Genomic DNA, 23,252 nt, shown 5'->3' on the forward strand with positions numbered 1-23,252 from the left:
CTTCGCCCGCCGCTTCGCCGTCAGCCCGCGGCGCTCAGGGCTCGCCCTGCCCCGCCCCCTCCGGGGCCGCCGCCGCTCCCCTCAGTCCCCGCGGGTGACTAAGCACGCCGCCGTGACCGACCCTTTACCTTCCCTCCCGCCCCTGTGCCCCGCCCGCCGCCACGGACCGCCCCTCCTCCTTCCCTCCCGTCGCTGCGCCTGCGCGGTGCGGCGCGGCGCGCGCGGGCGCAGGAATGTGCGTTCCAGTTAAATAGTGGGCGCAGGGGCGGCCGCCGCGGCGCTCGGGCGCGGGGCGGCGGCTCTCGGCCGGGCCGGAGCGAGCGGGGCGGCGCGGAGCCTCCATGGCGCGGCGCGGCCGCTGGGGCGGTCGCGGCGGTGCGGCGCGGCTGTGACAGGCGGCCGGGGCCGGCCTTTCTCCCGCCCCAGCGCTTAGCGGGGCCCTCGGCGGCGGAGAGCGGCGTCCCGAGGCGCTCGGAGAGGAGCCGTGGCGGCCGGGGGCTGCCGGCGGGTCACCGCCTCTATGATGAAATTTAAGCCGAACCAGACGCGGACGTACGACCGGGAGGGCTACAAGAAGCGGGCGGCGTGCCTCTGCTTCCGCAGCGAGCGGGAGGACGAGGTGAGCCCGGCACGTGGGGCCGGGGGGCGGGAGCCGAGACCCGGGCCGAGCGGGGCGGCGGGAGCCGGGCGGGGCTCCGCGGCTCTTTGTCTCGGCGCGGGGGGCACCGCCACGCGCGGCCGTCCCCGCGCCGGAGGAGGAGGCGGCGGCGGCGGCGCGGGGCGGGCGCGGCTCTCGCCCACCATCTTGGGGCTGCGGGGCGCGGGCCCACGTGCGCGGGGCGGCGGCGCCTCCTTTGTGCGCGCCGGGCCCCGGGCGGCGCCCCGCGTAATGGCGGCCCGATGCGGGACGGGACGGCGGGCTGCGGGCACGGCGTCCGACCGTGGGGCTCCGCGGGGCGGGGGGCGCGGCCCTCCCCGGGGGGCCGGGGGGAAGAGCTGAGCGCTGTCCCGCCTCGCGGTCGGCTTCTGCGGGTTTTAATCGTTATTTTTCGGTCGTCGGAGGCGGCGCGGTGCGGCGTTGCGGCGGAATCGGGAGGTGGCTGTAGCGCTGCCCTATATCCCAGCCAAGGTCAACGGCACCGGCCGTTATCTGCGAACTTCGCTGATGGATGCGTTGCACAATGCGTCTCCGTGCTGTCTGGAAGCACACCCTGTCCTGGCTTTCGTTCTTTTCTTTTTTAATGCCTTTAAGTACGCCGCTTACGGCTTGCGTTTGTTCTCCTTTCCCCGTGGGCTGGGAGGAGCTGTCGCCCCGTGCCGCCTGTCAGTGAGGCACGTGTGCTGCGGGGCCCTCAGCGCCCGGCGGCGAGAGGCCGCATCTCCCAGCGCTCGGCGGTGCCTCCGGGAATCAACCCGAGTGGCGTTGTGCCTTGTGTTATCCCGTACAGCCTCAGGAGCGAGCCGAGCGGGCTTTGCTGGGTGTTCTAAAAGAGACGAGTGCCCGGCGGAAATCTTGCCGGCTCCTGTTGTGCTGTGTAAGAATGGCAGCGCCGAGCACGGAGGTGCTGCGAGTGGAGCACCTGTACGGCTGGTGCAGGCTGGGTTTGGCACTGCCGAGAAGATGTGTTGCAGGATGGGGTAAGGTGGGTTCAGGGCGTACATCAAACGTGTGGTAACAGCGTTGTCTTGTGATGAGTTGCTTCCTGAAAAGCAGAGGTCATGTGCTAACCTGGGTCAGATGTTTCCCTAGTGCCAGTTCTACCACTTCACTGCACAGCCTCAGTTTATTGTGGCTGCTGTTTGTGATTGACTTGCATCACCAGCCGTGTGCCTCAGCTGGATGAGAGAGATGTGCTTGTGATGTTCTTGAACACTGTTCTCTAAATACATTTTAACGTAGGTCTGCTTGAAATGCTACATCTTCTGTGTTTCCTTTTCCGTTCTCTGGAAATGGTGCCTTCAGTTTTTAGCTGACCTGCCTCTCCAGGGCACTCCAGGTATGGGAGCTTCTGCTCCAGAGGAGCTGCAAAGGCAGTGGTACCTGGGTATTTGCTGCTGTCTTCTCATACAATCAGAAGAATTAGTCCTTCATCTTTGCCTTGGCACTGTAAATGGCTGGTTCATGTCCAGCTACATCTGTGCTTCACCTGGTTTTATTTCTCCTTTCTAGTACCTTGACTTGGTTCTTCAGTAGACAGCAGCTGTTCCCTAATGATGTTTTGATGGACTTTGAAGTCTTAGAACAGCCTCTTCTAAAATCCTTGTTCCATTATTCCATTACTTTCATCTACTTGAGTTCGATACCGTTATTTCTTGAACGTGGGCAACAGGGTTGTTTTGAATGGAATGCCACTGTGTTGTCCAGATGGCTACTAACACTTGTCTCCATACCACAGAAAAAAAAATGATAGATCCTGTCTTTATCATGACTGCAAAGCTTTTGTGTACTCATCCTTTGATTAGCAGGGATATCGAATACTCAGGTTGTTTCTACTTGTGATATTTCCGCTGCAGCAAAAGTTCTTCCTGCGTACTGGATTCACAACACATTCTTCTTAACCAATTGCCATTTTCACATTCTTCTTAACCAATTGCCATTTTCACATTCTTCTTAACCAACTGCCATTTTAATTGTGCAACTTCAGATTATCAGCAGGGGCACTTGTGCAGATTTATGGAGGCTTAAAGTAGCAGGCTTAAAATTTTCAGTGATAGATTTTCATGGTTGTCCTCAATGAAGGCATCTACTACATAAGACAATATGTCTTGTGTATGCTTAATGTCATCAGTCTTGCTGCAAAGTCCGCTTATGGCTTTTTGATGTTCCTTATCCATTTTGACCATGTTCTGCTGTCTGTAGTCTTACTGAAGCCCACATTACAGCTGGGTAACGAAGGAACATAATAATTGAAAAAAGTCTAACAAAGAATGGTAAACATATAAACAAATTGAAGGGGAAATGCATTACTTTCTTCTTTCTTCATTCAAAACGTAGGTGGGCTCTATGGTAGCTGTGAGGCCAGAGTGAGTCTGGTGAACCTTGCAAACAGCTGAGAGCAGTCACTGAGCTCCTGCTGTCTGCTGCAGCACTGTCCATTAGAGCTACCAACAGTCCTTGCTGCCAGGTTTGAGAAAAGCCACTTTGGCGTTAGGGGGGTGGAAATGGGGCTGTAACCTATTAAATGCTGCTTCTTTGTCTGTAGAGCTGGTATTGCAGAATGAAGCATGTGCTTGCAGGGTAGCTGATGTGTGTCCACATAGCTGCACCGCTGCAAAAATCCTCCATTCTTGCATCATCTTTCAAAGGACCCTGTGTGTGTGTGTCAGTTTGCTGGCATAGCCAGCTTATCTTAGATTTTTGTAAACATATTGCATGGTTTAAAAAAAAAAGAAAAAAACCCTGGAAACCTAAATAGCCAAGAAATGTTGTCAGTCGCTTTGGAGATCTTGAAGTGTTTTAAAAGAACATCTCTTAGACTGCTGTCTTTAAAGTGAAACCTGTTTTGGTTACTTCAGTGCCATCATTTGGACTGAGAGAGCAGGATAGCTGGATATCAGATTAGGTTCTGAGTCCTTCCACCATTCTTAATCAAAGTGAAACAGTAATTGCAGGCACTGTCTGCCATTTGAATTTAAAAAAAAAAAAAAATGCTGGAAATGAAGCAGGAGAAATCCCATGAAAAATGAAACAAGGCTTTGCAGGCGTGAAGTGTGGGGGCTGTACATGGCATCTTTGCACAGCAAGAAGCTGGTAGGTGTATGCTTAAGGCTGACTGGTATTCAGCAGGCTGGGATGGGCTGGCATATTTGTGCGTGAGGAAATGCGAGTCTCTTGTGTGTGGCTCAGATATGAACGACGCCTTCAGGATGAGCAGCAGGAGAGTCTCTTGCAGTGCCATAAGGGCTGGTGACTTCCCCAGTTGGAATTGCCTCTTTGTCGAAGGCTGGCTTTGCACAAAGTGCTGCTCCTGGGTTAGGGTTGGGGCAGAGGATAGGTGAGGAAATGCTCATCTCTTAGAGTGGAGAACGAGACCAGGATGGCAAGTAGCGAATGTATTTTCCTAATCACTTAAAGAACCAGAACAAGTTAATTTTCATTCTATCAACTGCATGTTATACAAATAAACGAGCACTTATTTTTAAATACTTTGAATGTAGAACTTGAGTGTGTTCTAATTATTTTGGCATCTGCAAGCACTGATTTACATAATTAAATATAATATTGAAAGCTGTAATTCAGTGATCAACCGGCAGTTATTAGTGTCAGATCTAAAAAGTAGCTTCGTATGTATTGTTAGCAAAAATTGAAGACAAAAGACCCGTTCTCAATTCTCTTGTTTTGATGGTCATTATTGTATAAGAGATGAAAATAGATGGGAATGGTTTCCTTGTACTTCTGAGACAGTAGTGAATATTGTCACATACGGGAAATGTAGATTTACTTATTTTTGTACTGTGTCAGGGGATGCACTTATTAATTACTGCCTTGCAACTTCACGTAAAAACATCTGGGTTTTGATATTGTATAACGTTATTGGTCCAATTCATAGACTTTTATTTCTTTGGCTGTAGAACATCAAGATTTAAGAAACTGGCATTGAATCTGCCTTGATCCTCATGATAGCTATCTTGTCAGTTAAACAGTGCTCTTCAAGTGTTTAAAACCATAGCACAGAGCTCTTTAGTTTTCTGAAACCATAGTGTATATCCACTTTGTCTTAACATTGGGATCCATCCATCCTGTTGAACTGCAACCACTTGCCAACAGTGGAAGCCTGAAAGCTGTGCAAAGCTCTGGGAGTTAAGCTGCCAGCCATGGGAGGAAGCTCCTGTCTTCCCACATACCTCTTCAGATGTTGAAGCCAGTCAGCCACGAGCTGTTTCTTAAGAGAAAACCTGGAGTACAGTTTTCAGTACCCATGGTATTACTTGCCCGTGCCAGAATGAATGTGTTTAATGACTGGATGGATGGTCGCTCACACTGGGCTGAGGGAAGATGGAAACAAAGCTGTACCTGCCAGACTCATATGGAACAAAACCTAGTTTGTTTTGCCATGTTTAAAAGTTGAATTTCTGAATTAATAACAGTTGTTTAGACACTCAAACTATCTTCTTTATCTTACTTGCAATATCCAAGGTTTACTTTGAGGATTTAAACTGGTGACTAAACTTGGTTGGTTCTGTGGCATGCAAATTTCAATGCTGTCGTTCTCTACAAAATAGCAGAGTGGCAGACTTCTTCAGAAACTTCATGCATACCTATGTATGTATCCATAAAGATGTTAAATGCACATACATCTCCTGATGGGATTTTCAGCAATATTTTCAGTATTTTTTATGGATTTGAGTTTAGTGACAACACCTTGATGTGTATTTTTTTGTCTCATTGAAGAATGCTTTCAAAGTTTATTTTAATGAGGTGTGACATTCTCCATTTATTCCAGCTTGAAAAAAGATGTTGGCTTTGGCCAGGCACTGACTTCATGGAACTCTACAACCTGATCTAGTGCTAAAGCACTTCACTGGAACTGCTCCTGTGAATTAAATATTTCAAAATAAATTTTGTCTCAAAGATGTATGGTTTTGTGTTGGGTTTGTATGGGAGGGGCAGTTCAGAGCATCTTAAATACAACAAAGGCCTAAAGCTAACTAGTACATGTTGAGAAGTAGCCTTGTCATGTCTTTACCTACAGCTGAGTGGGTTCTCAAAGGCTTGGAACTCCTGCTTCTTGAAAATTGCTTGGAAGCTGATCCCTCGGTCAGATGGATTATGTTGCTCAGTAACCAGTAAAGCTGAGTTCAGCTGCTCCAGATTAGGCCAGAGTTTCAAGTTACAAAGCAGTGGGCAGCAAGATGAGGTCTGGCTACTCTACCACTTCCGGGTGACATGTTGTCTTCCTTGGTCTGCGTTGGCCAGCAGAAGAGGGGAAGGCTGTCCTGTAAAAGGGACTGGGAGCTGACTGAGCCTGAGAGGTGAAATTAACTTGCATAGGTGTTTTGGGGTGGTTTCCTGGCTTGTTTGCAGGGCTTTCTGTGGCCAGGAATATTTCCTTGTTACTCAGCTGGGTGCAAGATATACACCCTTTATCGCACCTAAGTCCTGTCAGATCTGCTTTGTAGAAGCATAGTAAAGCTCAGGAGGAGATGTAAAGTTACAGGTGACACCAGTGCTTGTTGATGTGAGGAAATGTGTAACTGCTAAAGTGCTGCAGTGGCACGGGGCTGCCATGCCTGATATGAGCACTTTAGGCTAAGAACAGAACAAAGTACTTTAAATAGTTAGAGGAAAGGACTTCTGATTCAATATAACAAGAAGTTGCTTAAATATGTGAATTTCATGTGAGGGATAATTTATGGAATAATGGAATTTGAATTGTGAGTTAAGGCAAAACCTTCCCTGAAAAAGGCTGATCTCCATATTTCCGTATACCTTAAAATTGTAAGATCTCAAAAATCATTTACAGAAGTGATTTTGAAGTATTGTCAAATGTATGCATTTATTATTTATTCATTGTTCATCTTTTGAATGCCAGTGAAGTTGCACTGACTGATACCTTAATACTGCGTCAGTGCTCTGATCAGTGATCCATGCATAAAGTTAGGAGTGTTATTTCAGGCTTCAGTGTTGTATGGACAAAACTCAGTTTTCTGGGTTACTTTCAAGATGCTTTGCTCAAGTTCCCCAGCCCTTAGGTAAATATACTGCTAGTTATTATGCCATTTCTTTGCTCCTCTGCCACTTTCTATTCATTTCAACTAAATCTTTTTAAACCAGATGTAATTGAGCACACAGCTTTTCAGTTTTTTTTTATGTAAAGTAATTCATTAGAGGTTTTTTAATTTCAGTTGATCTGAAATGGGGTGGCTGGAGACACGTGTTCCTGCCCCAGTTTGTGTTGACCTTTGTATGGTTGCATAGCCATTAGCTTCCTGAACTCAGTGCCCCAGAGAAAGAGGGAAGAATAAAGTGTTACAAGTGCTTTTTCCACTTCTATATAATAATTTGGGGAATGATTACAGTAAAGATGAGGATTACAAGCAGGCAGTCTATGGAAAATATTGTCAGGAAGGCAAAAGTATATCACTTACTAAATGCTATCTTCATGGCATTGCTTTAGGAAGTTGTGAAGGTTCACTGCATTTTTTCAACTTTCTAGAGTCCAGAGTGAGATATTCTGGGGTAAGGATACCATGGCTGCCTACAGAAGAACTGAGAAACTATTTCAGAGCTACTGAAATGAGGCAAGGATTCTTCAAATAATTAAAAAGTATCAGATGAAGGGAGTCTCTAACTAAATACTGGTTGAAATGTGCTCTCTAATTTGAAATGTGTACTTTCTGTGTTCAGGGAGAATCCTACAAATATGATACAAGTGTCTATTTTAATGTTTGATAGCATATGTAAGAGATGCTTTTCCTTGCTCCTTGTGTTGGAGCACTCAAATTTGTTCCCTTGTAGTTCTGAGGGACTCTTGAGTGAAATAACAAGTGGAGGTCAGTTTTGGGGGGGGGAAATAGTAAAATATTTCCTGTTTGTTTCTACCCTGAGCATCTGCTGATGGCCACATTTAAATAGATGATAGGGCTTGGCTGACCCTTGTGTCTGTATTTGGCTTCAGTCACCTTTGGCTCTTCCAAGTAATTGTAGCTGGCAGAATGGCCACGTAGCCTGGACTTTTCCATGATGCGTATGCTAGGTTAGATTATATTAATTTCTAACAAAGTGAGTCCTGATGTTTTCTTACAATAGAATTGGAAACTTTTCCTTCAAAAATATATTTCCAGCAGTTCTGAGAACATAACATACGCTCTTTCCTCTAAGAGCATTTTGAAATTGTTATGTACCTGAGAGGTACCTCTTATCCTTCCAGTTTTTCCCTATACTTTATCAATTTAAAACTTCTGCAATTTTTCAGCTTTGTGATCTGTGTTCCTTTTCCATGCACCTACCTTATCCTTACCTTATCCATGCAGGGTTGTGTCTGTGTGCCCAAGCTGTGTGCTTTGGGCTGGTGTTGCACATGCTCAGTGTGTGTTTGGAGTCAAGGGATTGACTTGTTTTTTCTTCCTGGAAGTTGTTCCTTTTAAACTGTCAGTTCTATTGCATACAAAATGAATAAAGGGCTACCATAGCTGTTCCTGTCAGGCAATTGAAATACAAGTTGGGCATATGGGTTTGTTGTGAGTAATGGGAGAAAATGGGGTGTGCAGTGAGGAAGAGAAGAACAGACGTGGTTAGACTGGAAGGAGAGAGCCTACAAAGACATGTTATGGCAACTTCTGTGGAACCCTTTCATCTGCAAGTATGTTTCTTGTTTTTTTTCTTTCTTGCAACTAATAAATCCGCTATGAAAAAATGTGCATCTTCTGGTCTGTTTATACTATCTTCTGCTGCTTCCTCTTCCATCACTTCAAGTCATAGGAAACTGTGCTTTGAAGTCGAGGAATCCAGCTGTGTGAGTTTGCTTGTTCTGTCTAGCAACCTTCAGCCTTACCCTTGGTTAATTCTTTTTACTGTAAGCTATTTTAATCCAATTATTTCTGTAAGTTATAATGCTCCACAGTCAAAGGAGACACGAAGCCATGATACTTAATAAAAATGTAAGGAGAAATAGCTTGGGGTTGTCATCTGTATTAATCTGGGCAGTTGCTGTTTTAATCTTATGGAATATATATGGCTGCTAATTTCCACATGTTTCTTTTGACTTGAGGACGTTAAGCAGGCCAAAACTTTGGCATCTTCTGGAACTTTCAGTTGTTTATCTGCAAGTTTAACATTTATAGTGAGCAAGTCCCATGATGCCACATGCTCTGTAGTTACCTTTGGTTTTTTGGTTAACCATCTCTTGGTTAAGCATACTGATAGCTGCTTATTACAAGTAGGCTGGCAAGCAGTTCCTCTTCCTTGCTATGTGCAAAGGTCACTGCTATTCCTGGACTTGAAAACAAGGTAAAAACTTAAGTTAGTAAGATTTAGTGGAAGAATCCTTTGTTTTCTTCTCTTCGTTGAATTCTGCAGCTTTGCTGCCTGACTTGGCAGATAAAAAACAATAGTTTTACCTTAGTCTTTGGTGTAAGGTAACACTAATGGTATAACCAGGCAAGCAGATCAGATGTCATTGCTCTTATAAAGAAGAGAAACAATCGTCAGTAAAGCTTTGAGAGATGTGAGAGAGGCTGTCATCACTGGCAAGTAATATGATAAAAAGTAATCTTGATCCTTTCAGATACAGGAACCTTTGTATTCAGAGGTACAGGACACAGATTTCTCTGCCTAGGAAGTGGTTAGTAGTACGTACAAGGTAAAATTTGTTGTTCACAGGCTAGGAAAAAATAAGGGTGTGTTAGATTTTGCAGTCCTTCTTTTCAACAAAGTATTGCTGTCTGCCTGAAGATTACGCTACTCAAGAGACAGGTTGTTCAGGTGACCTGAATCTGTTCCCCTGTTTTGCACCTCTTACATTGAAGGAAAATTAATCGATGGTTCTTTGCTGTCAGTCTTGCACCTTTTCTGCCAAGCGAGTGCATTTTGAAGCAGCCAGAGCTTTGTGGTGCATTCATTAAGTGATCTGTGTAGTCCTTCCAGTACTGTGGAGTCTGTCTCTGACCAGTTACAGATTGAAATACCTGAAAATTAAACCCTATATGGAATCAAAAACCAATCAGGCTAGTAAGTGCAAAATTGCTTGCTACCATAACTGAAAGGAAGTACGGAGTGCTTTTTAGCCTTACCATTCAGTCTTGCAATTGGTAGTAAGCAACTCTCAACGCTGTGTAGAAATTCACTCGCACAGAGTATGTTGTTGCTAGCATCCCCCAGGGTGGGTGTTTCTGGTGGGAAGGAGAAGTCGTGTGTTTGAAAGTCTCAGGGATGTATGTAATTCGGTGTGGTCCCTTAGATTAAGATCATAAAAGTGGTAGGATAACAGGAAGCATAGAAGCAGTGAAGCTTGAGAAAATACTTTGGTTGCAAGGTTAGTAGGGAGTTGGGAATATGCCAAAATGTACTCTTAGGCAGTTGCACTTCTGAGTATATGTACAGCCCTGAAGCCTGTCAAGTAGAGTGGGGTATTTTAATGTTATTAGATGCTAGATGCATTTGCTTCTGCTTTTTAAAAGGGTAATTTAAAATGAATAGGTATACAAACCCAGCCCAATAGACTATTGATTGGGTTATATGTAGTCAACAACTACATATAAAGGCATAAAACATTCCTGCCTTTATGCTGTGCTGCAAGGATAAGCAACCCAATTTATTCCTTAATAGTAATCAAGAATTTTATGTCTAGCTTAACTAAACAGTGAGTGCTGATTAAAACCATTCTATTAAGCTGGGAATGATTTAATATGAGATAATCATCCTTTTGTTCATCACTGTTGCTAGCTTTCACATGACTGCAGTGAGCATGAGTTTGATCAGCAGAAAATAATGTAGTGCTTATGTATGGGATCCCATAGATGTATACAAACTCAATATTTACAGCTGGGCTTTAAGCAGTGTCACCATCCTCTTTGTAGTGATATAAGCGTTCCACCTATGTGTTGAAAAACCTGCTTACAACTACAGGCAGTAGAGCTGTGTACCTGTTAGTATCAAAGGATACTATTCAACAAAGACCTGATAAAGATCAAGATCAATGTTCCTTTTGCTGATTGTTACTAGATAAGGTAAACAAGTGAAATATTTGAGTTGACTAAAAATCCAAGCAGATAAATGGGGTATTAAGAATGATTTTTGTACTAAGTGATGGTCTCTGTTGTGTTCCTCATTTAGCATAGGAAAAAATGAAGGGAACTGGTACAGTAGAGTATCCTTAAGAGCAGGACAGCTCTTGCAATGAATATTACAGTGAGCAGATATTTGTCACAGGGCTTATCTAGGTGTGCTTCGGTGTGTACATATGTTATGTTCACAAAGATGGTCATAATAATTACACTGCCCAGTTTCTGCAGGTGAACCTACACCGCATTTCTGAGTGCTGAAGGGACACAGTATAGGTGGTGTGCATATCCTTGTTGCACTCATGACAGAATTGTTGTTCCTTCTAATTAATTGAATGGGAGGCGAGTTCAGAGGCAGAGGCAGTTTGTGAGGGCAGAACTGTCACTGAGTCATTTGCTAGCAGGCAACAGATAAGCCTTTCAGCTAAGGTTCTTGTTGCAAATCGTGTCACAGGTTTTCAAGACTCAAGTATTGATCCAGTCCCAAGTATTGATCCTTGAGCACTTGTCCTGTAACTTCAGTACAGTGCCAGTGGAAGTGTTGCCTAGAACATGCAGTGTTCGTCTAGACACGGTGATGATGATGAAGCATGTCTTAGAAGCAGCGCTATCCATTTTCGTGTAGTCTTGAATCAAGATATCACTTTTGTAGTTCTCTAGTGTAGATTAATCTAGAAGCAAAGCATCCTCACCCTTAATATGTTGTACAGATACCTGAACATGCTGTCAACTCTGAACAGTGGTTAGTAAATTGGTAGGTATCGATGGTGCAGCCAGGTGGCACACAAATATTTAAAAAATACATTTTAAGGTCACTTAAAATCCGCTAACAAACTTAGGAATTATTTAAAATTCAGTGTTCCAGTTTTTTCTCTTAGAGAAGTGTTAGAAATTGAGCAAAAGCCAATGAAGTGCTCTTTAATTTAGTTATGCAATAATGAAAGCTTACTGTGCTAATATCACACTTCAGTTAATGAAAATAAGCTTGTTTAAGGCTAAAAATTATAGATATTTTGAGAAAGTCAGTTCCTTAGACAAAATATATGAAATATAATTTCATAAGAATTAACTTATGATGATGATCTCTTAATTTTTACCCCTTGTTTAGTGATCTTAAGACTTGGTATTAAGATGTGTTGCTGTATGTCTTCATTCTTCTGCACATTGTATTATGTACCTTCCATACTGTATCCAAGCATCTGAAGAAAGTGTCTCTATGAAACAACTGTATTGACTTTGTATTAAAAAAGCTGATGTTAATTTTTTTTATTGTGGTTTTAAGTGCTTCTTACAACTCCTGGTTACTTGTTTTGTTTCACTTTTGAAGTCTATAATCCATGTGTCCAAGTGAATAAGTGTGCTATGGAAAAAGTAGACGGTATCAAGATTCCTGAGTTAAAAGCTATATTTAACAGTCATTTGCATTATTTGTAGGTGCTGTTAGTAAGCAGTAGCCGATACCCAGATCAGTGGATTGTACCAGGTGGAGGAATGGAACCAGAAGAGGAACCTGGAGGAGCAGCTGTCAGAGAGGTGTATGAAGAGGTAACAAAAATTCCAGCTATTTCATTGCATAATGGCTGAGATAGGAAAGGAAAAGGATCTCCGGAGGTCACCTCCAATCCTTGCTCAGACAGAGCCACCTAGAGCCTGTTGTCCAGGATCATGTCCAGATGGCTCTTGAGTATCTCCAAGGAGTAGGGTTTGTGCAGTCTCTCTGGGCAACCTGTTGCATTATACAGGAAGTACAAGGTTTTACAGAAAGCTGGTGTGTGCTAGAAAGAGGATGAAGTACAGAATATCCAGTGTTGAAGGACTTTGTAATCCCAGTATGACAGAGCACATTAATGTTGTTGCTAATTGTCAACATGCATAATGCATTTTTTCAGTGCTTTTCTCTTTTTTTGATTAACTGTACTACCTGGTACTTTAGCTTGCGTACCCTTAAGACTCTTAGCTTTGTTGTGGAGGCATGGGAACTTGATGTAAATGTAGCTTGCCTGAAATTTCCTGGCCTTTTGGTGTCAAAATGAATTCTACGTGCTCTAATTTGTTGACTCTTTTCCCATCTTATGTGGGGAACAGACCAATTTGGTATTCAGTGCTCTCAGCAACCCTCATGGAGCAAGATTTAAACATAAATAAGCCTCGCAAATTGAAGATTATTCCATATTTTCTTGCTGTATTCAGTTTTGTTGTAGGGGCCAGTTTTGAACTGCCCAGGATGAATTCAGACAAGCGTTCCTGTATTTATAAAAGGGAAGGAGACTGCCTCAAAGCAGTCAAGCCCCAGTTGAAAGGGGCAAAGATCCAAGCTCCTCTGCAGGAGTGGCAGTAGAGGAACCTCTAGGGAAAATCCTGATGCTTTCCCCCATCTTACTGTATCACAGAAGTTGTTTGGGGGGTTGACCAGAAATACCAGCAGTTAAGCTTCTGTGTGCAGACAGTGCTAGACATAGAGCTGTCAGGTTAATGCCATAGTAAAGTAGTGTAGTAGTGAGTTGTGACACAGAGGTGGATACTTAGTTTTTTGCTATGTGTGCTTCTGCTCTGAGAATGTTTTGAGGAGTACTTCGGATCGTGGTCTTGCTCACAAATTTCTGCAGTGCTGCCTCAAAAGAGGTGCAAAGTTTGGGAGGGTGAGGCTGGGATAACAAAGGAGTAGGGGCGGAATATGGCCCAGGCCCAGTTAAGCTGCACATGTTGCCCAGACATGGAAAACTTTGTGGCTGCTTCATACAGACAGTAAAAAGTTGGCTACTCCTGATTTTGTGTGCTTCTGGAATTGCTTTCAGATCAGCAGGAAAAAAAAAAAAATGAGAATGCTGTCTCTGTTGTGTGAAGTGATCCTTCCGTGGCAGAGTTTTGTCCTTGCCCCTACTTTGTCAGGGCAAAGCAAGACTTTCCTATACATCACTCTGTACAACAACTGAAAGGAGGTTGTGGTGAGGTGACGGTTGGTATCTTTTCCCAGATAACTGACAGGACAGGAGGGTATGGCCTCAAGTTGCACCAATGGAGGTTTAGCTTAGATATTAGGAAAAATTTCTTCTCAAAAGTAGTGGTTGGGCACTGGCACAGGCTGCCCAGGGAGGTGGTAGAGTCACTGTCCCTGGAGGTGTTCAAGAACTGTGTGGATGTGGCACTGAGGGACATGGTCAGTGGGCATGGTGGCGATGGGCTGATGGTTGGGCTGGGTGATCACAGAGATCTTTTCCAATCTTATGATTCCATGGTGGTGGTCCTGGTCAGGAATTTTATCACTCTTAAATGATTGTTCTGGGGTTCTTCACTGTGTATTCTTGTCTTAGTAGAAAAAGTGGAATGGATAGAGAGCCATGTAAAAATGAAGTTGCTAGACAACTGCTAGGCAAATCCATAGGAAAAAACCAGGATACTATGTGTAGAATGCTGAGCACATCTGCAATTTACAGATTCAGGTGTGAATTTAAAAAAAAAAAAAGAATGTTCCTGATAAAATTTGACTTTTCCTCATCTGAAATACTCCTGCAGTCAAAGTGCTCAGCAGGACCCTTCATTTGTGTTATAACTGACTGAGAAAATGACAGTATCATCAGTACCACATATTTATACACCACAAAAGTAACTTTCTGAAGCTAAAGCACCTAACAGATCTAAAGCTACTGAGAGGTGCTGGTATGGGCACCTTGCTCGCACGCAAATGATCTTTTATTCATTCTTATGGCAGTGGCTGCAATTTTTTTTTTAATGGTATTCCAGAGTAAGGCATGACCTGCCTGCCATATTTGGCTCTTAGCTGTGCTTTTAAGTACAAAAAGGTTTTTCAGAAGCCAGCGGCTTCAATAAGCAAAAATTATTTGGAGATGCTTGTTCAACAGCTTGAGGATTTCCAGCATTTTGTAGAGTCATTGGTTTGGGTTGGAAGGGACCATTAAGATCTCTAGTTCCAACTCCCTGCTATAGGCAGGGACTCCTATTAGATCAGGTTGCTCAAAGCCCCGACCAGCTTAGCCTTGAATGCTTCAGGGGCATCCACAGCATCTCTGGGCAACCTGTTCCAGTGTATCACCACCCTCACAGTAAAGAATTTCTTCCTAATATCTGGCCTAAGTCTACTCTCTTCCACCTTAAAGCCATTTCTCCTTGTCCTGTCACTACATGCCCTCATAAGAGTCCCTTGCCAGTTTTTCTGTAGGCTCCCTTCACATGCTGGATGGCCATTTGATAATGAACATTAAAAGTTCACGACCCAAACCAAAATACAGTTAAGCTACAGGCTGAATCTTGGGTGCTGCTGTAAGACTGCAAGGAAAAGCACTGTTCTTAATGAACACTGTGGTGGTTTTTCAGGGTTTTTACTTGAGCCATGGAAATTCACACTAACCATTTTAGAGACGGATGTCCTTTCTATTTTTACACTAAGGTCAATGTCACCTGGCAAGCTGGTTACAGTGCAGTGAAGTGAACTGTTAAGAGTTTTGTGAATGAATAAACTTCAAAGCAGGCACACTGTGGTACTCCTTTGACCCGTGTTTCTTTGCTATTGGGTCACGCACAAACTAACTGTCAGCATCCATTAATTTATTAAAAGAGAGACGCTGATAGCAGGTGTTGTAAGGGTCATTCCTAGTGGTAGGAGCTGTGGTAGCTCACAGCGTGTTAGCACACTGGCTCTATATATCCCTTGGTTTCCCACAAAAAGTGGTGTATTTAAAAACTCTTTGTTTTTAAAACCCAAACAAAGGGCAAATGCAGTCAAAGCTATGTGCACTGCAGTTCTTCCATACTCAGACTCTGAGTCACTCCTGTTGTTTTTTTGTCTTTTAGTTCTGTTCATGTTAATGTTGATTTTTTTTTTTTTCCTCCAGTAAATAAATTTTGGTATGAATTTTTCTTTCTGATCCAGTATTGTGGTATAAATTGAACTGTCCTTTTGTGGGTTACAGTAGTTAGGCACTTGTCAATTCTTCAGATACAAGCTTTTACAAACCTGAAACTAGGATATCAAAATGAAGTTACATTGCAAAGCAGTCCCAGAAGGGTACTACACCTTGCTTAAATGCAGAGCTGCTTTGTTACTGAAGTTGGAGCTTAGTCTTTAATTGGGTGGCATGATAGCTGGAAATGGGAAGGGCTTGCACATGCAGTATTCAAAGGGAAATCTGACACATGAAGGGGGTGAGATGGTCCTCTGGCCTCTCAGAAGGATGGAATACCCTCCCACTGCCTTTTCTTCTGTCTCACAAAAAAAGTAAGACTCTTGTTCTGTTTCTGGTTAGTGTATTGAAATGTCAGCCAAAATACGTGCAGTTTCCCCCCGACCTGTGCAAGTACAGCTCTCTGAGAGGAGGAGGCTGATTCTGGATAATCTGCAGTGACTGTAGAAGTGCCAGTAATGTTATCTAAGACCCTCTCACAAGAAATAAAAGGATCTGCTCCAGCTAGTAGCTAATACTACATTGATTTATCAAAAAATAAAAAAAAAATTAAAAACTCTCTTAAATGAGATTGTACAGTGGTACAATGAAACCTTTTTAAGTTCTAAAAGTATGCAAGAAAGCGCAGGAATAGCCTTGCAGTGTGGCCAGCGAAGTACCGTCCAGCAGATCCCACAGTTGATGAAATGACTCTGAAATGTTGCGGATTTTAAGCAGCTTTGTGTGTTAGTAGATTAGCTTGAAAGTTCCAGCAGGACTCTTGCTCCATCTACAGGAAATACAAGGCAAGCCTGATTGCACCTCTGATGCAGTGCTACATTGGGATCTGCCAGCACTGAGTCCTCCAGGCCAGGAGAGTTATGGGACGAAGCAGTTTGTATTCCTCCCTGTGGCTCCATTTAGACTAGCATTACAGCATATCTGAAGTTTAGATGTGAGAAGTTACTATGTAGATTGACAACAGCTTGTTTGCTAAAAGAAATACACTTTAAAGTTTTCTCTTGAAGTTGAGTGTCTCACTCAGCTGTTGGATTTTGTTGGATTATTAAACAGCTGTGTTTTAACTGCTCTGGGCTCATAATGGCCAAAGAAGAAAGACAGAATTGTTCATGCCCCAAAACTTATCCTTGCATTGGGTTATGAGCTCAAGATTTGCAGTGTGAGAACTTTATTGGACATTCCAGGAAAAAGCTGGATCTTTTCTAGGTCCTCTAGGTCTCAGCTCTGACAGATTTTGAAGGTACCATGTTAAGAACCTGGAGAAAATGTTTTGGTTAGGGAAAGCACTTGAGTTTTCAAGTAGTCTTCAATTTAATGGCACTTCTTAAATAATGGCTGCTGTTACTCTCACCTCAGCTGAATAACTTATTTTTAGAGAAAAACCACAAGACTCCAGCCACTGCCTTCCATACTTCGGAAGTAAAAGTTTTGAAAGATGCTCCTGTCTGCAGAAATGATGCCCCATTTTGGAAGCATGTCTCTTTGCCTAGAGAGTGACTCAGAACTGGGGGGGAGAAATCACATCTGGTGATTCCTGAAATCACATCTGGTTGCACAAAAGCTTTCATTGTTAAATTCCAAATTACTCAGTCGTGTATCTGTTTAAGCCACTGGTTTGAGTGGAGGCAGAACAGAGAAGCTGTTAAAATCAAGCAGATTCCATGTGGCTGTAGTGAAATTGATGACAAATTCAGACTGAATCTAGGGTACTAAGAAATGGGGGGAAATTGAAAAACATGTGAACAAAACTGTAAAGTTGTATACAACTCTACGCTAACTTCAGGTCTAGTTCTTGCTCTAGATAAGCAAAAGACTGAGATGCAGAGGCAGAGAGCAGACTTCTTTAATCAAAACTGCCTAATAAATAACATTAGCCATCTGCTTCCTTTAAAAAGAAAGACACGGAGCATTCACTTGTGAGATGCTGATTAGGCTTAGTGCTGAAGCCTGCCCAGTTGCCTGTCAGAGCTGCACACCAGAATGTAAATAAGATCCATATGGCCCTTTTACATAAAGGCATTGGTAACTTTGGTTAAAGCTGGAAACCAAGACTGAAGGCTAGAAAATGTCATCTTAGCACTAAGAAGCCCAGCTTTAAATATCAGTTACACAAGGAGGCAAAATCTAAATATGGCTTTATCTACCAGTAGGCTATACGTGTTCATGTCTCAGTGGAACACACTCGGATTTATTTGGCATAAGTGGATGATCATAAATAATGGCTGTTGGAGGAAGCATTGTGTATTACTTCTGTGGAAACCAGCCCTGGAGCCTCACAGGGATATAATGACTGCCTTAACTATACAAAAGCTGTGACAGGTGCATTCACATAGGGCTTATTTAAGGTCTTGGAACAATACTAAAAGTTAGTAATGCTATGAAGTCTGGGGAATATAAATTTGATTGTAAGGTTATATGCCCCAAACCATGCTTTCCTATGAAAATGAGCTCATGTTAATTGATTGTGCTCTAAGAGCCACTTGGTTACCTGTAGTTCAGTTCACTGCTGTATTATGATTACTTGGAGTCCCCAGTTTCTGTAAGAAATAGTAATGGAGTTCTAATGATTCTGTTTTTAGATTGACCAATATACTTGAGTTTTTCTCTTAGCCTGTTTACTTTCATGCTTTTTTCAGCATTGGTGGTATATACAGCACTGTAATTAAAACCTATGTTAAATAATTGCTTAAGTAATTCTAATAAGAAAGAGTAATTCATTTATTCTGATGCAGAGGATTGTTGCTACAGTATTTTGACTTTTTAAATTGTAAAGCACATGTTAATGCTTCTTTTCCTGCCTGTTTTTGTAGGCTGGCGTAAAGGGAAAGCTAGGCAGACTGCTCGGAATATTTGAGGTGAGCTATTTCTTTCACTTTGCAAAGACAGCTTTTGTTTGGGTTTGGTTCCATTGTTTGTTTTTGTTGGTGGTGGGTTTTTTTGTGAGTTGATAATCTGCAGAAAGCAACTTCCACGTGACAGAGTCAGACTTAAGTTGTACTTGTCTGTAATGTAGCAGTGCAGCTTTAATTGCTGCTGGAAGATGCAAGAGACAGGTGTCGTTCTTTAATTGCCACATGATGTGTGCAGGCTTGAGTAAGGAAAGGCTTAGAGCCTTTCTAGAAACTGTCTGGAAGTAAAACTGTGTGCACTGACAGTCTTCAAACCTGCCTATCTTTTTGAGTGTAGTAGAACAAAGCTTTCAAATACCAGGTTCCCATACATGAGTACATGCTGTTATCAGTGAGAATAAGAGCCAGTTTTGCTGGCAAGTATTTTCTAGGGTAAGTAACTTCGAATGTTACAGCTGTGGAGTGTCTGTGATGTTTTTTTTTTTTGCTGTGAATTAAAACCTCTGCTTCTAATATTCAAGCAGAACCAGGATCGGAAGCATAGGACGTACGTTTATGTTCTTACTGTCACAGAAATACTGGAAGACTGGGAGGATTCTGTTAATATAGGTAAATGTATTCTCTCTCCTCATATACTCAAAATGTTGCAGTTAGCAAATAATTTCACTTTCTGAAACGGTTCTTTGATGTCTGCCCCTTTTTCAGGAGATGGTGCTTTAAGTGATGTTAACAAACATAAACTCGCAACATTTCTATGCCACTGAGTGGCACACAGCTGTATCTTCAAAACTGTGCTCAATTTGTTTAGGTAGAGCGAATATATTGCATGCCAGCTTCCCTGTAGAGCAACACTGATTGTCTGTTACTTCAGAGGATTGATGTGGGGGGTGCTTTTGCTACTCCTCAGGCTCAAAGTGTGCAGGGACCATTAAGGCTGTGCTGCTCTATTCCTGCTCAGCATAGGAACCATCCACTGCTCTTCAGAGTACTGCCAAGGTTGACAGTGTAGGAGGGCAGTATTGAGTCACTTAAATAATAACCCCTTCCTATAAGGCATAAATGAACAGTTCCATGAGCTCCTGCCCACTATCTGCTTAATTATGAACTGTTTCAGCAGGCTTAAGTGAGTCTCTTGTGCTCATCCATTCTCTTCATGTCTTCTTACTGTGCTGTCTGACAACTTGAACTTCCCGAAGTAACTGAGATGTGATTGATCAGATAGCAACCAGTGGTGCCATTAAACATCTAACTTTTTTCTTTGTGGATTGTACTCCTTCAGGAAGGAAAAGAGAATGGTTTAAAGTAGAAGATGCAATCAAGGTCCTTCAGTGCCACAAGCCTGTTCATGCAGAGTACTTGGAAAAACTGAAACTGAGCTGTTCACCTACGAATGGAAACTCTGTGGTTCCCCCTCTCCCAGATAATAACTCCCTGTATGTCACCTCTGCACAGACTTCTGGGTTGCCCTCTACTGTGAGATAAACATTTGGATTACCTTTTTATTCATGCCATCGCAAGGGGAGACATCTTTGATTACATGCAGGCACCCGTATAACTGTCAGTTCTAAGTGAAATAATGTGGAAGTATCATCATGTCAAGTTTATTTGAATGCATTTTTCCTTTTTAACAATGTAAAATAGTATTTCAGCAAACCAAAGCCATATATGGATTTTTTTAAGATGCCTTAGTAGGCCATTTTTTAAAAGAGAAAACTTGAGTATATAAATTTCCATATCTGCTACAATAAAGTATGCATCTAAGTGGTGTTCAGCTTATTTAAGACTTGTCAGTAGTTCTGCAAGAGTACTTGCTTAAAGAAAAGCTTGAGCAGCTTGTCATATACTAAACTCTTATTGGGTATCTGCAAATGAAGTGCTAAGGACTGAAGACCGCACTGTTTGGGGAGGTGAAGGCAGAGATGTGACTGCAGTGGAGCACACTAACCCATGTTGAGCTGTTGAGAGCTAAGGATACCAACACTAAGCACTGTTTGCCTCAGTCATCCAAAAAGTTATCTTGTCCTATGCAACCTTCACATAATGTAGGACTAGAGCAAGGACAGTAACTTTTGTCTTGAAATTACCAAACCCATTTGCTATACTTTTGTTACTTGGCTAACCAACTGTCAGAAAATGTATGTGAAGGTTGTTGTAGTTCCCTCCCTCATCCTTTTTTTTCCTTTCAGCATTTTGGTGCACATGTTGTTCATAGTGCAATTACACGGCAGGATCTAAAGCCTGCTAACCTCCAGTGACAAGCATCTTGTATTGTGTTCATGCAGTCTGTTATTTAAAAATGCTTGAAGGAAAATGAGACTTTAAGGTAAAGAGGTGTTCATTAGCAAGCATGTGTTGAGGTGTTGTGTCCAGTGGGAGCTGGTTGTGGTACTTCTTGGGCCTTGGAGACAGGTAGGTTGATATGCTGGTGGAGGAATAATATTCCTTTGTCTTATTCAGAAGGTATGCTGAAAGCTCTGTATTAAAGTTAGCTCTTTAATACTTGAGTTTTACTGTTTTAACATCAGTTGCTCTAGCATTTTGTAATTAACAGCTGGCCTCTTGGTGAAACTCACCTGGAATAAATAAGTACAGCTGACAACTCCCCTCTGCTTCATTATTTTCTCTTCTTCTTCAGCCAAGAAGATGAAACCTAAAGCCACTGTAGGTCTTAATATGTTTCTACCATAGAATTATTCTTTCTGTGTACGTATGTGTGTATATGGCTTTCTTTTACAGGAACATGATCCAATTCATATGAACACCTTAATTCCAAATTTCTTCTAGGATCTAAACCCAACTGTCCTCTCCACCCAGTCAAAGCAGAGGCTGAGGTAAAGCATTACCTCACATGTGAAGTTTATTCTGGGTATAGCTCATTCTCTACACAGCATTTGAACCTTTGTAAATAGTCCAAATAAGTAAATAGTGAGTGTAAAATGGAAAATATATGTAATTTAAACCTTTTGTTACTCAATACACAAATGGTTAACTTCTACTTTTTTAACACAAATTGTGTAAAATGCTGCTATAAATTAAACTTTTTTGTGCTGTTACACTTTTTTAGGGAAAAAAAAAAAGTTGTTGCCAGAAGTTACTCCTTAGAAAACCAACCTTGTGCCATATGTAAATGCAGTGGAACTAGGGAGACAGATGTTCTGATCTCTTAATGCTGCTCTCTTTGAAGAGGCATAAATACTACTGACAAGAGGTGTGAGCCACAAATCTGAAGACTTCTGAAATGGTGGGTAGGGCTTTCCATCCCTGCATGTCCTGCAGATCGCTTCCAGAATGGGAAAGAACACAACTCTGTTCAGGTACACCTTAGCATAGAAGGTACTGCAGACAGCTGATCCTTGCCTTCAGTTACGAGGTGAGGGACAGTGGTTTCAAAAGCAGGGGTATGCTAAGCTAAATAGCAAAGGGTGGAATTGAGCATTTTCAAGTATGTTCAGTGTTTGTTAAAGCTATGCCTCCCTATTGTATAAAAGTACCTCCGGCTCTAAAGTTACCTTTAAAAGAGTGACAAATTCAGCTTTTTGGGCACTTACCTTTTGCTCACTTTTTTGTTCAGTAGTCATTTGAACACTTTAAATTGAGCAAACTTGTACAGGCTTTCTTGTAACAAGAGTCTATAGAAGATGCGAGAGCTAAAACAAGAATCCAGAGTTCAAGTCCTTATTCCTAAGACTGCTTCTGTCTCAGTTTCCAGTTCTTGGAATGAAACCAATCCAAGCTTGTATGAGATTTAGTGGTAATGCATGATCTTATTTTGTAACTCTTGAATTATGTATTTGATAATAATGTAAAAATGTACAGTATTGCTGTTACTAACAAACTCAGAGTTGATTGCCTATAAATATTTTGGTTATTTTTTTTGGTCACACACATTTGAGCTGTTCAGCAATGCCAGATGGATTTTGAAGCAGCATTCATTGTATAAACCTCTTCAGCCTCTGTGCAGCCTTCAGAAGGAAATGCTGTGATGCTTAGTTTGACTTCCTCTGGGAGATGAATGTTCTGTGAATTGGACAAACCTGGCAGTGCAGGTAAATTGAAAGTGCTTCAGTTGTGCTGAAAGAAAACCATTTTAGTAAAGGAGCAGTGGTCTGGCTTCTGTTGTAATGAAATGTGGCCCTAAGCTTAACAGAAAGGATCTGTTTAAAAACCAGTTGGAAAGCTACAGGTGTTTTTCTAGTACCTATCCACTAAAATGTAAAGCCACCTTATTTTTCACACATCTCTATTTAGATGGTCCAAATCTGCTGTATACAGACTGCACATGGAACAGTCCTCATGCCATGAATTCTGTAAGACATACCCAGATTTGGTTCTCCAGAGGAAGAAGTGTGTCAGCTGCTAATCTCAGAAAGCTGAGTTTATGCCACTGCTTCCTGCATTAAGTTCTGTCATTACAGTGGTAGCAAATAGTGAAGGACTGCACAGAGGCTACTGAAGTGGAATACCTTATTTTGGTGCTTACTGCACCCTGTGTTAACCTTTCAGTAGTCTGCTAACAATATGCTGTTTAAAAAAAACAAAAAACAAGAGGAGGCAAACACTTGGTTTACTTACCGCCATGGTTTGTGAAGTGAAAACTGAGGGGGGGGGTGCAAAATAAGTTGTAAACATTTTGACCTGCTTGCATGGATTTTCTTTAAAGATTGATGTAAGAATTTTGACTTTTTATATTTGAGAAATACCAAAATAAAATCTAAATTAGTCCTGTGGATGATGTGGTCATTCAGTCTCAAATGCTGCAACT

General features: G+C 42.3%; 1 protein-coding gene across 2 annotated transcripts; it reads left to right on the plus strand.

Moving 5' to 3' along the window:
- The first annotated feature begins 305 nt into the window (after positions 1–305).
- Positions 306–23,217, plus strand: NUDT4 (nudix hydrolase 4). 2 transcript variants are annotated; one of them, XM_031600474.2, is made up of 5 exons: positions 306–619; positions 12,157–12,267; positions 18,452–18,496; positions 19,012–19,099; positions 19,770–23,217. In XM_031600474.2, exons 1-5 carry the CDS (start codon positions 521–523, stop codon positions 19,970–19,972), a joined length of 546 nt encoding a protein of 181 aa, XP_031456334.1. In that variant the 5' UTR covers positions 306–520; the 3' UTR covers positions 19,973–23,217. The 2 variants fall into 2 exon arrangements, with proteins under 2 accessions (XP_031456334.1, XP_031456336.1); XM_031600476.2 differs by having other exon boundaries at positions 314–619; positions 19,015–19,099.
- Positions 23,218–23,252: the final 35 nt, after the last annotated feature.

This window comes from Phasianus colchicus, chromosome 1 (genome assembly GCF_987193195.1).
Source record: "Phasianus colchicus chromosome 1, bPhaCol1.hap1.1, whole genome shotgun sequence".
Lineage (NCBI taxonomy): Eukaryota > Metazoa > Chordata > Aves > Galliformes > Phasianidae > Phasianus > Phasianus colchicus.

Bases quoted from the DNA above. Each gene is read 5' to 3' on its own strand.
- NUDT4 (XM_031600474.2), top strand. From the start codon at position 521: ATGATGAAATTTAAGCCGAACCAGACGCGGACGTACGACCGGGAGGGC. The intron at 620-12,156 runs GTGAGCCCGGCA...CATTATTTGTAG, and splicing joins GCAGCGAGCGGGAGGACGAG to GTGCTGTTAGTAAGCAGTAG. The intron at 12,268-18,451 runs GTAACAAAAATT...CTGTTTTTGTAG, and splicing joins TCAGAGAGGTGTATGAAGAG to GCTGGCGTAAAGGGAAAGCT.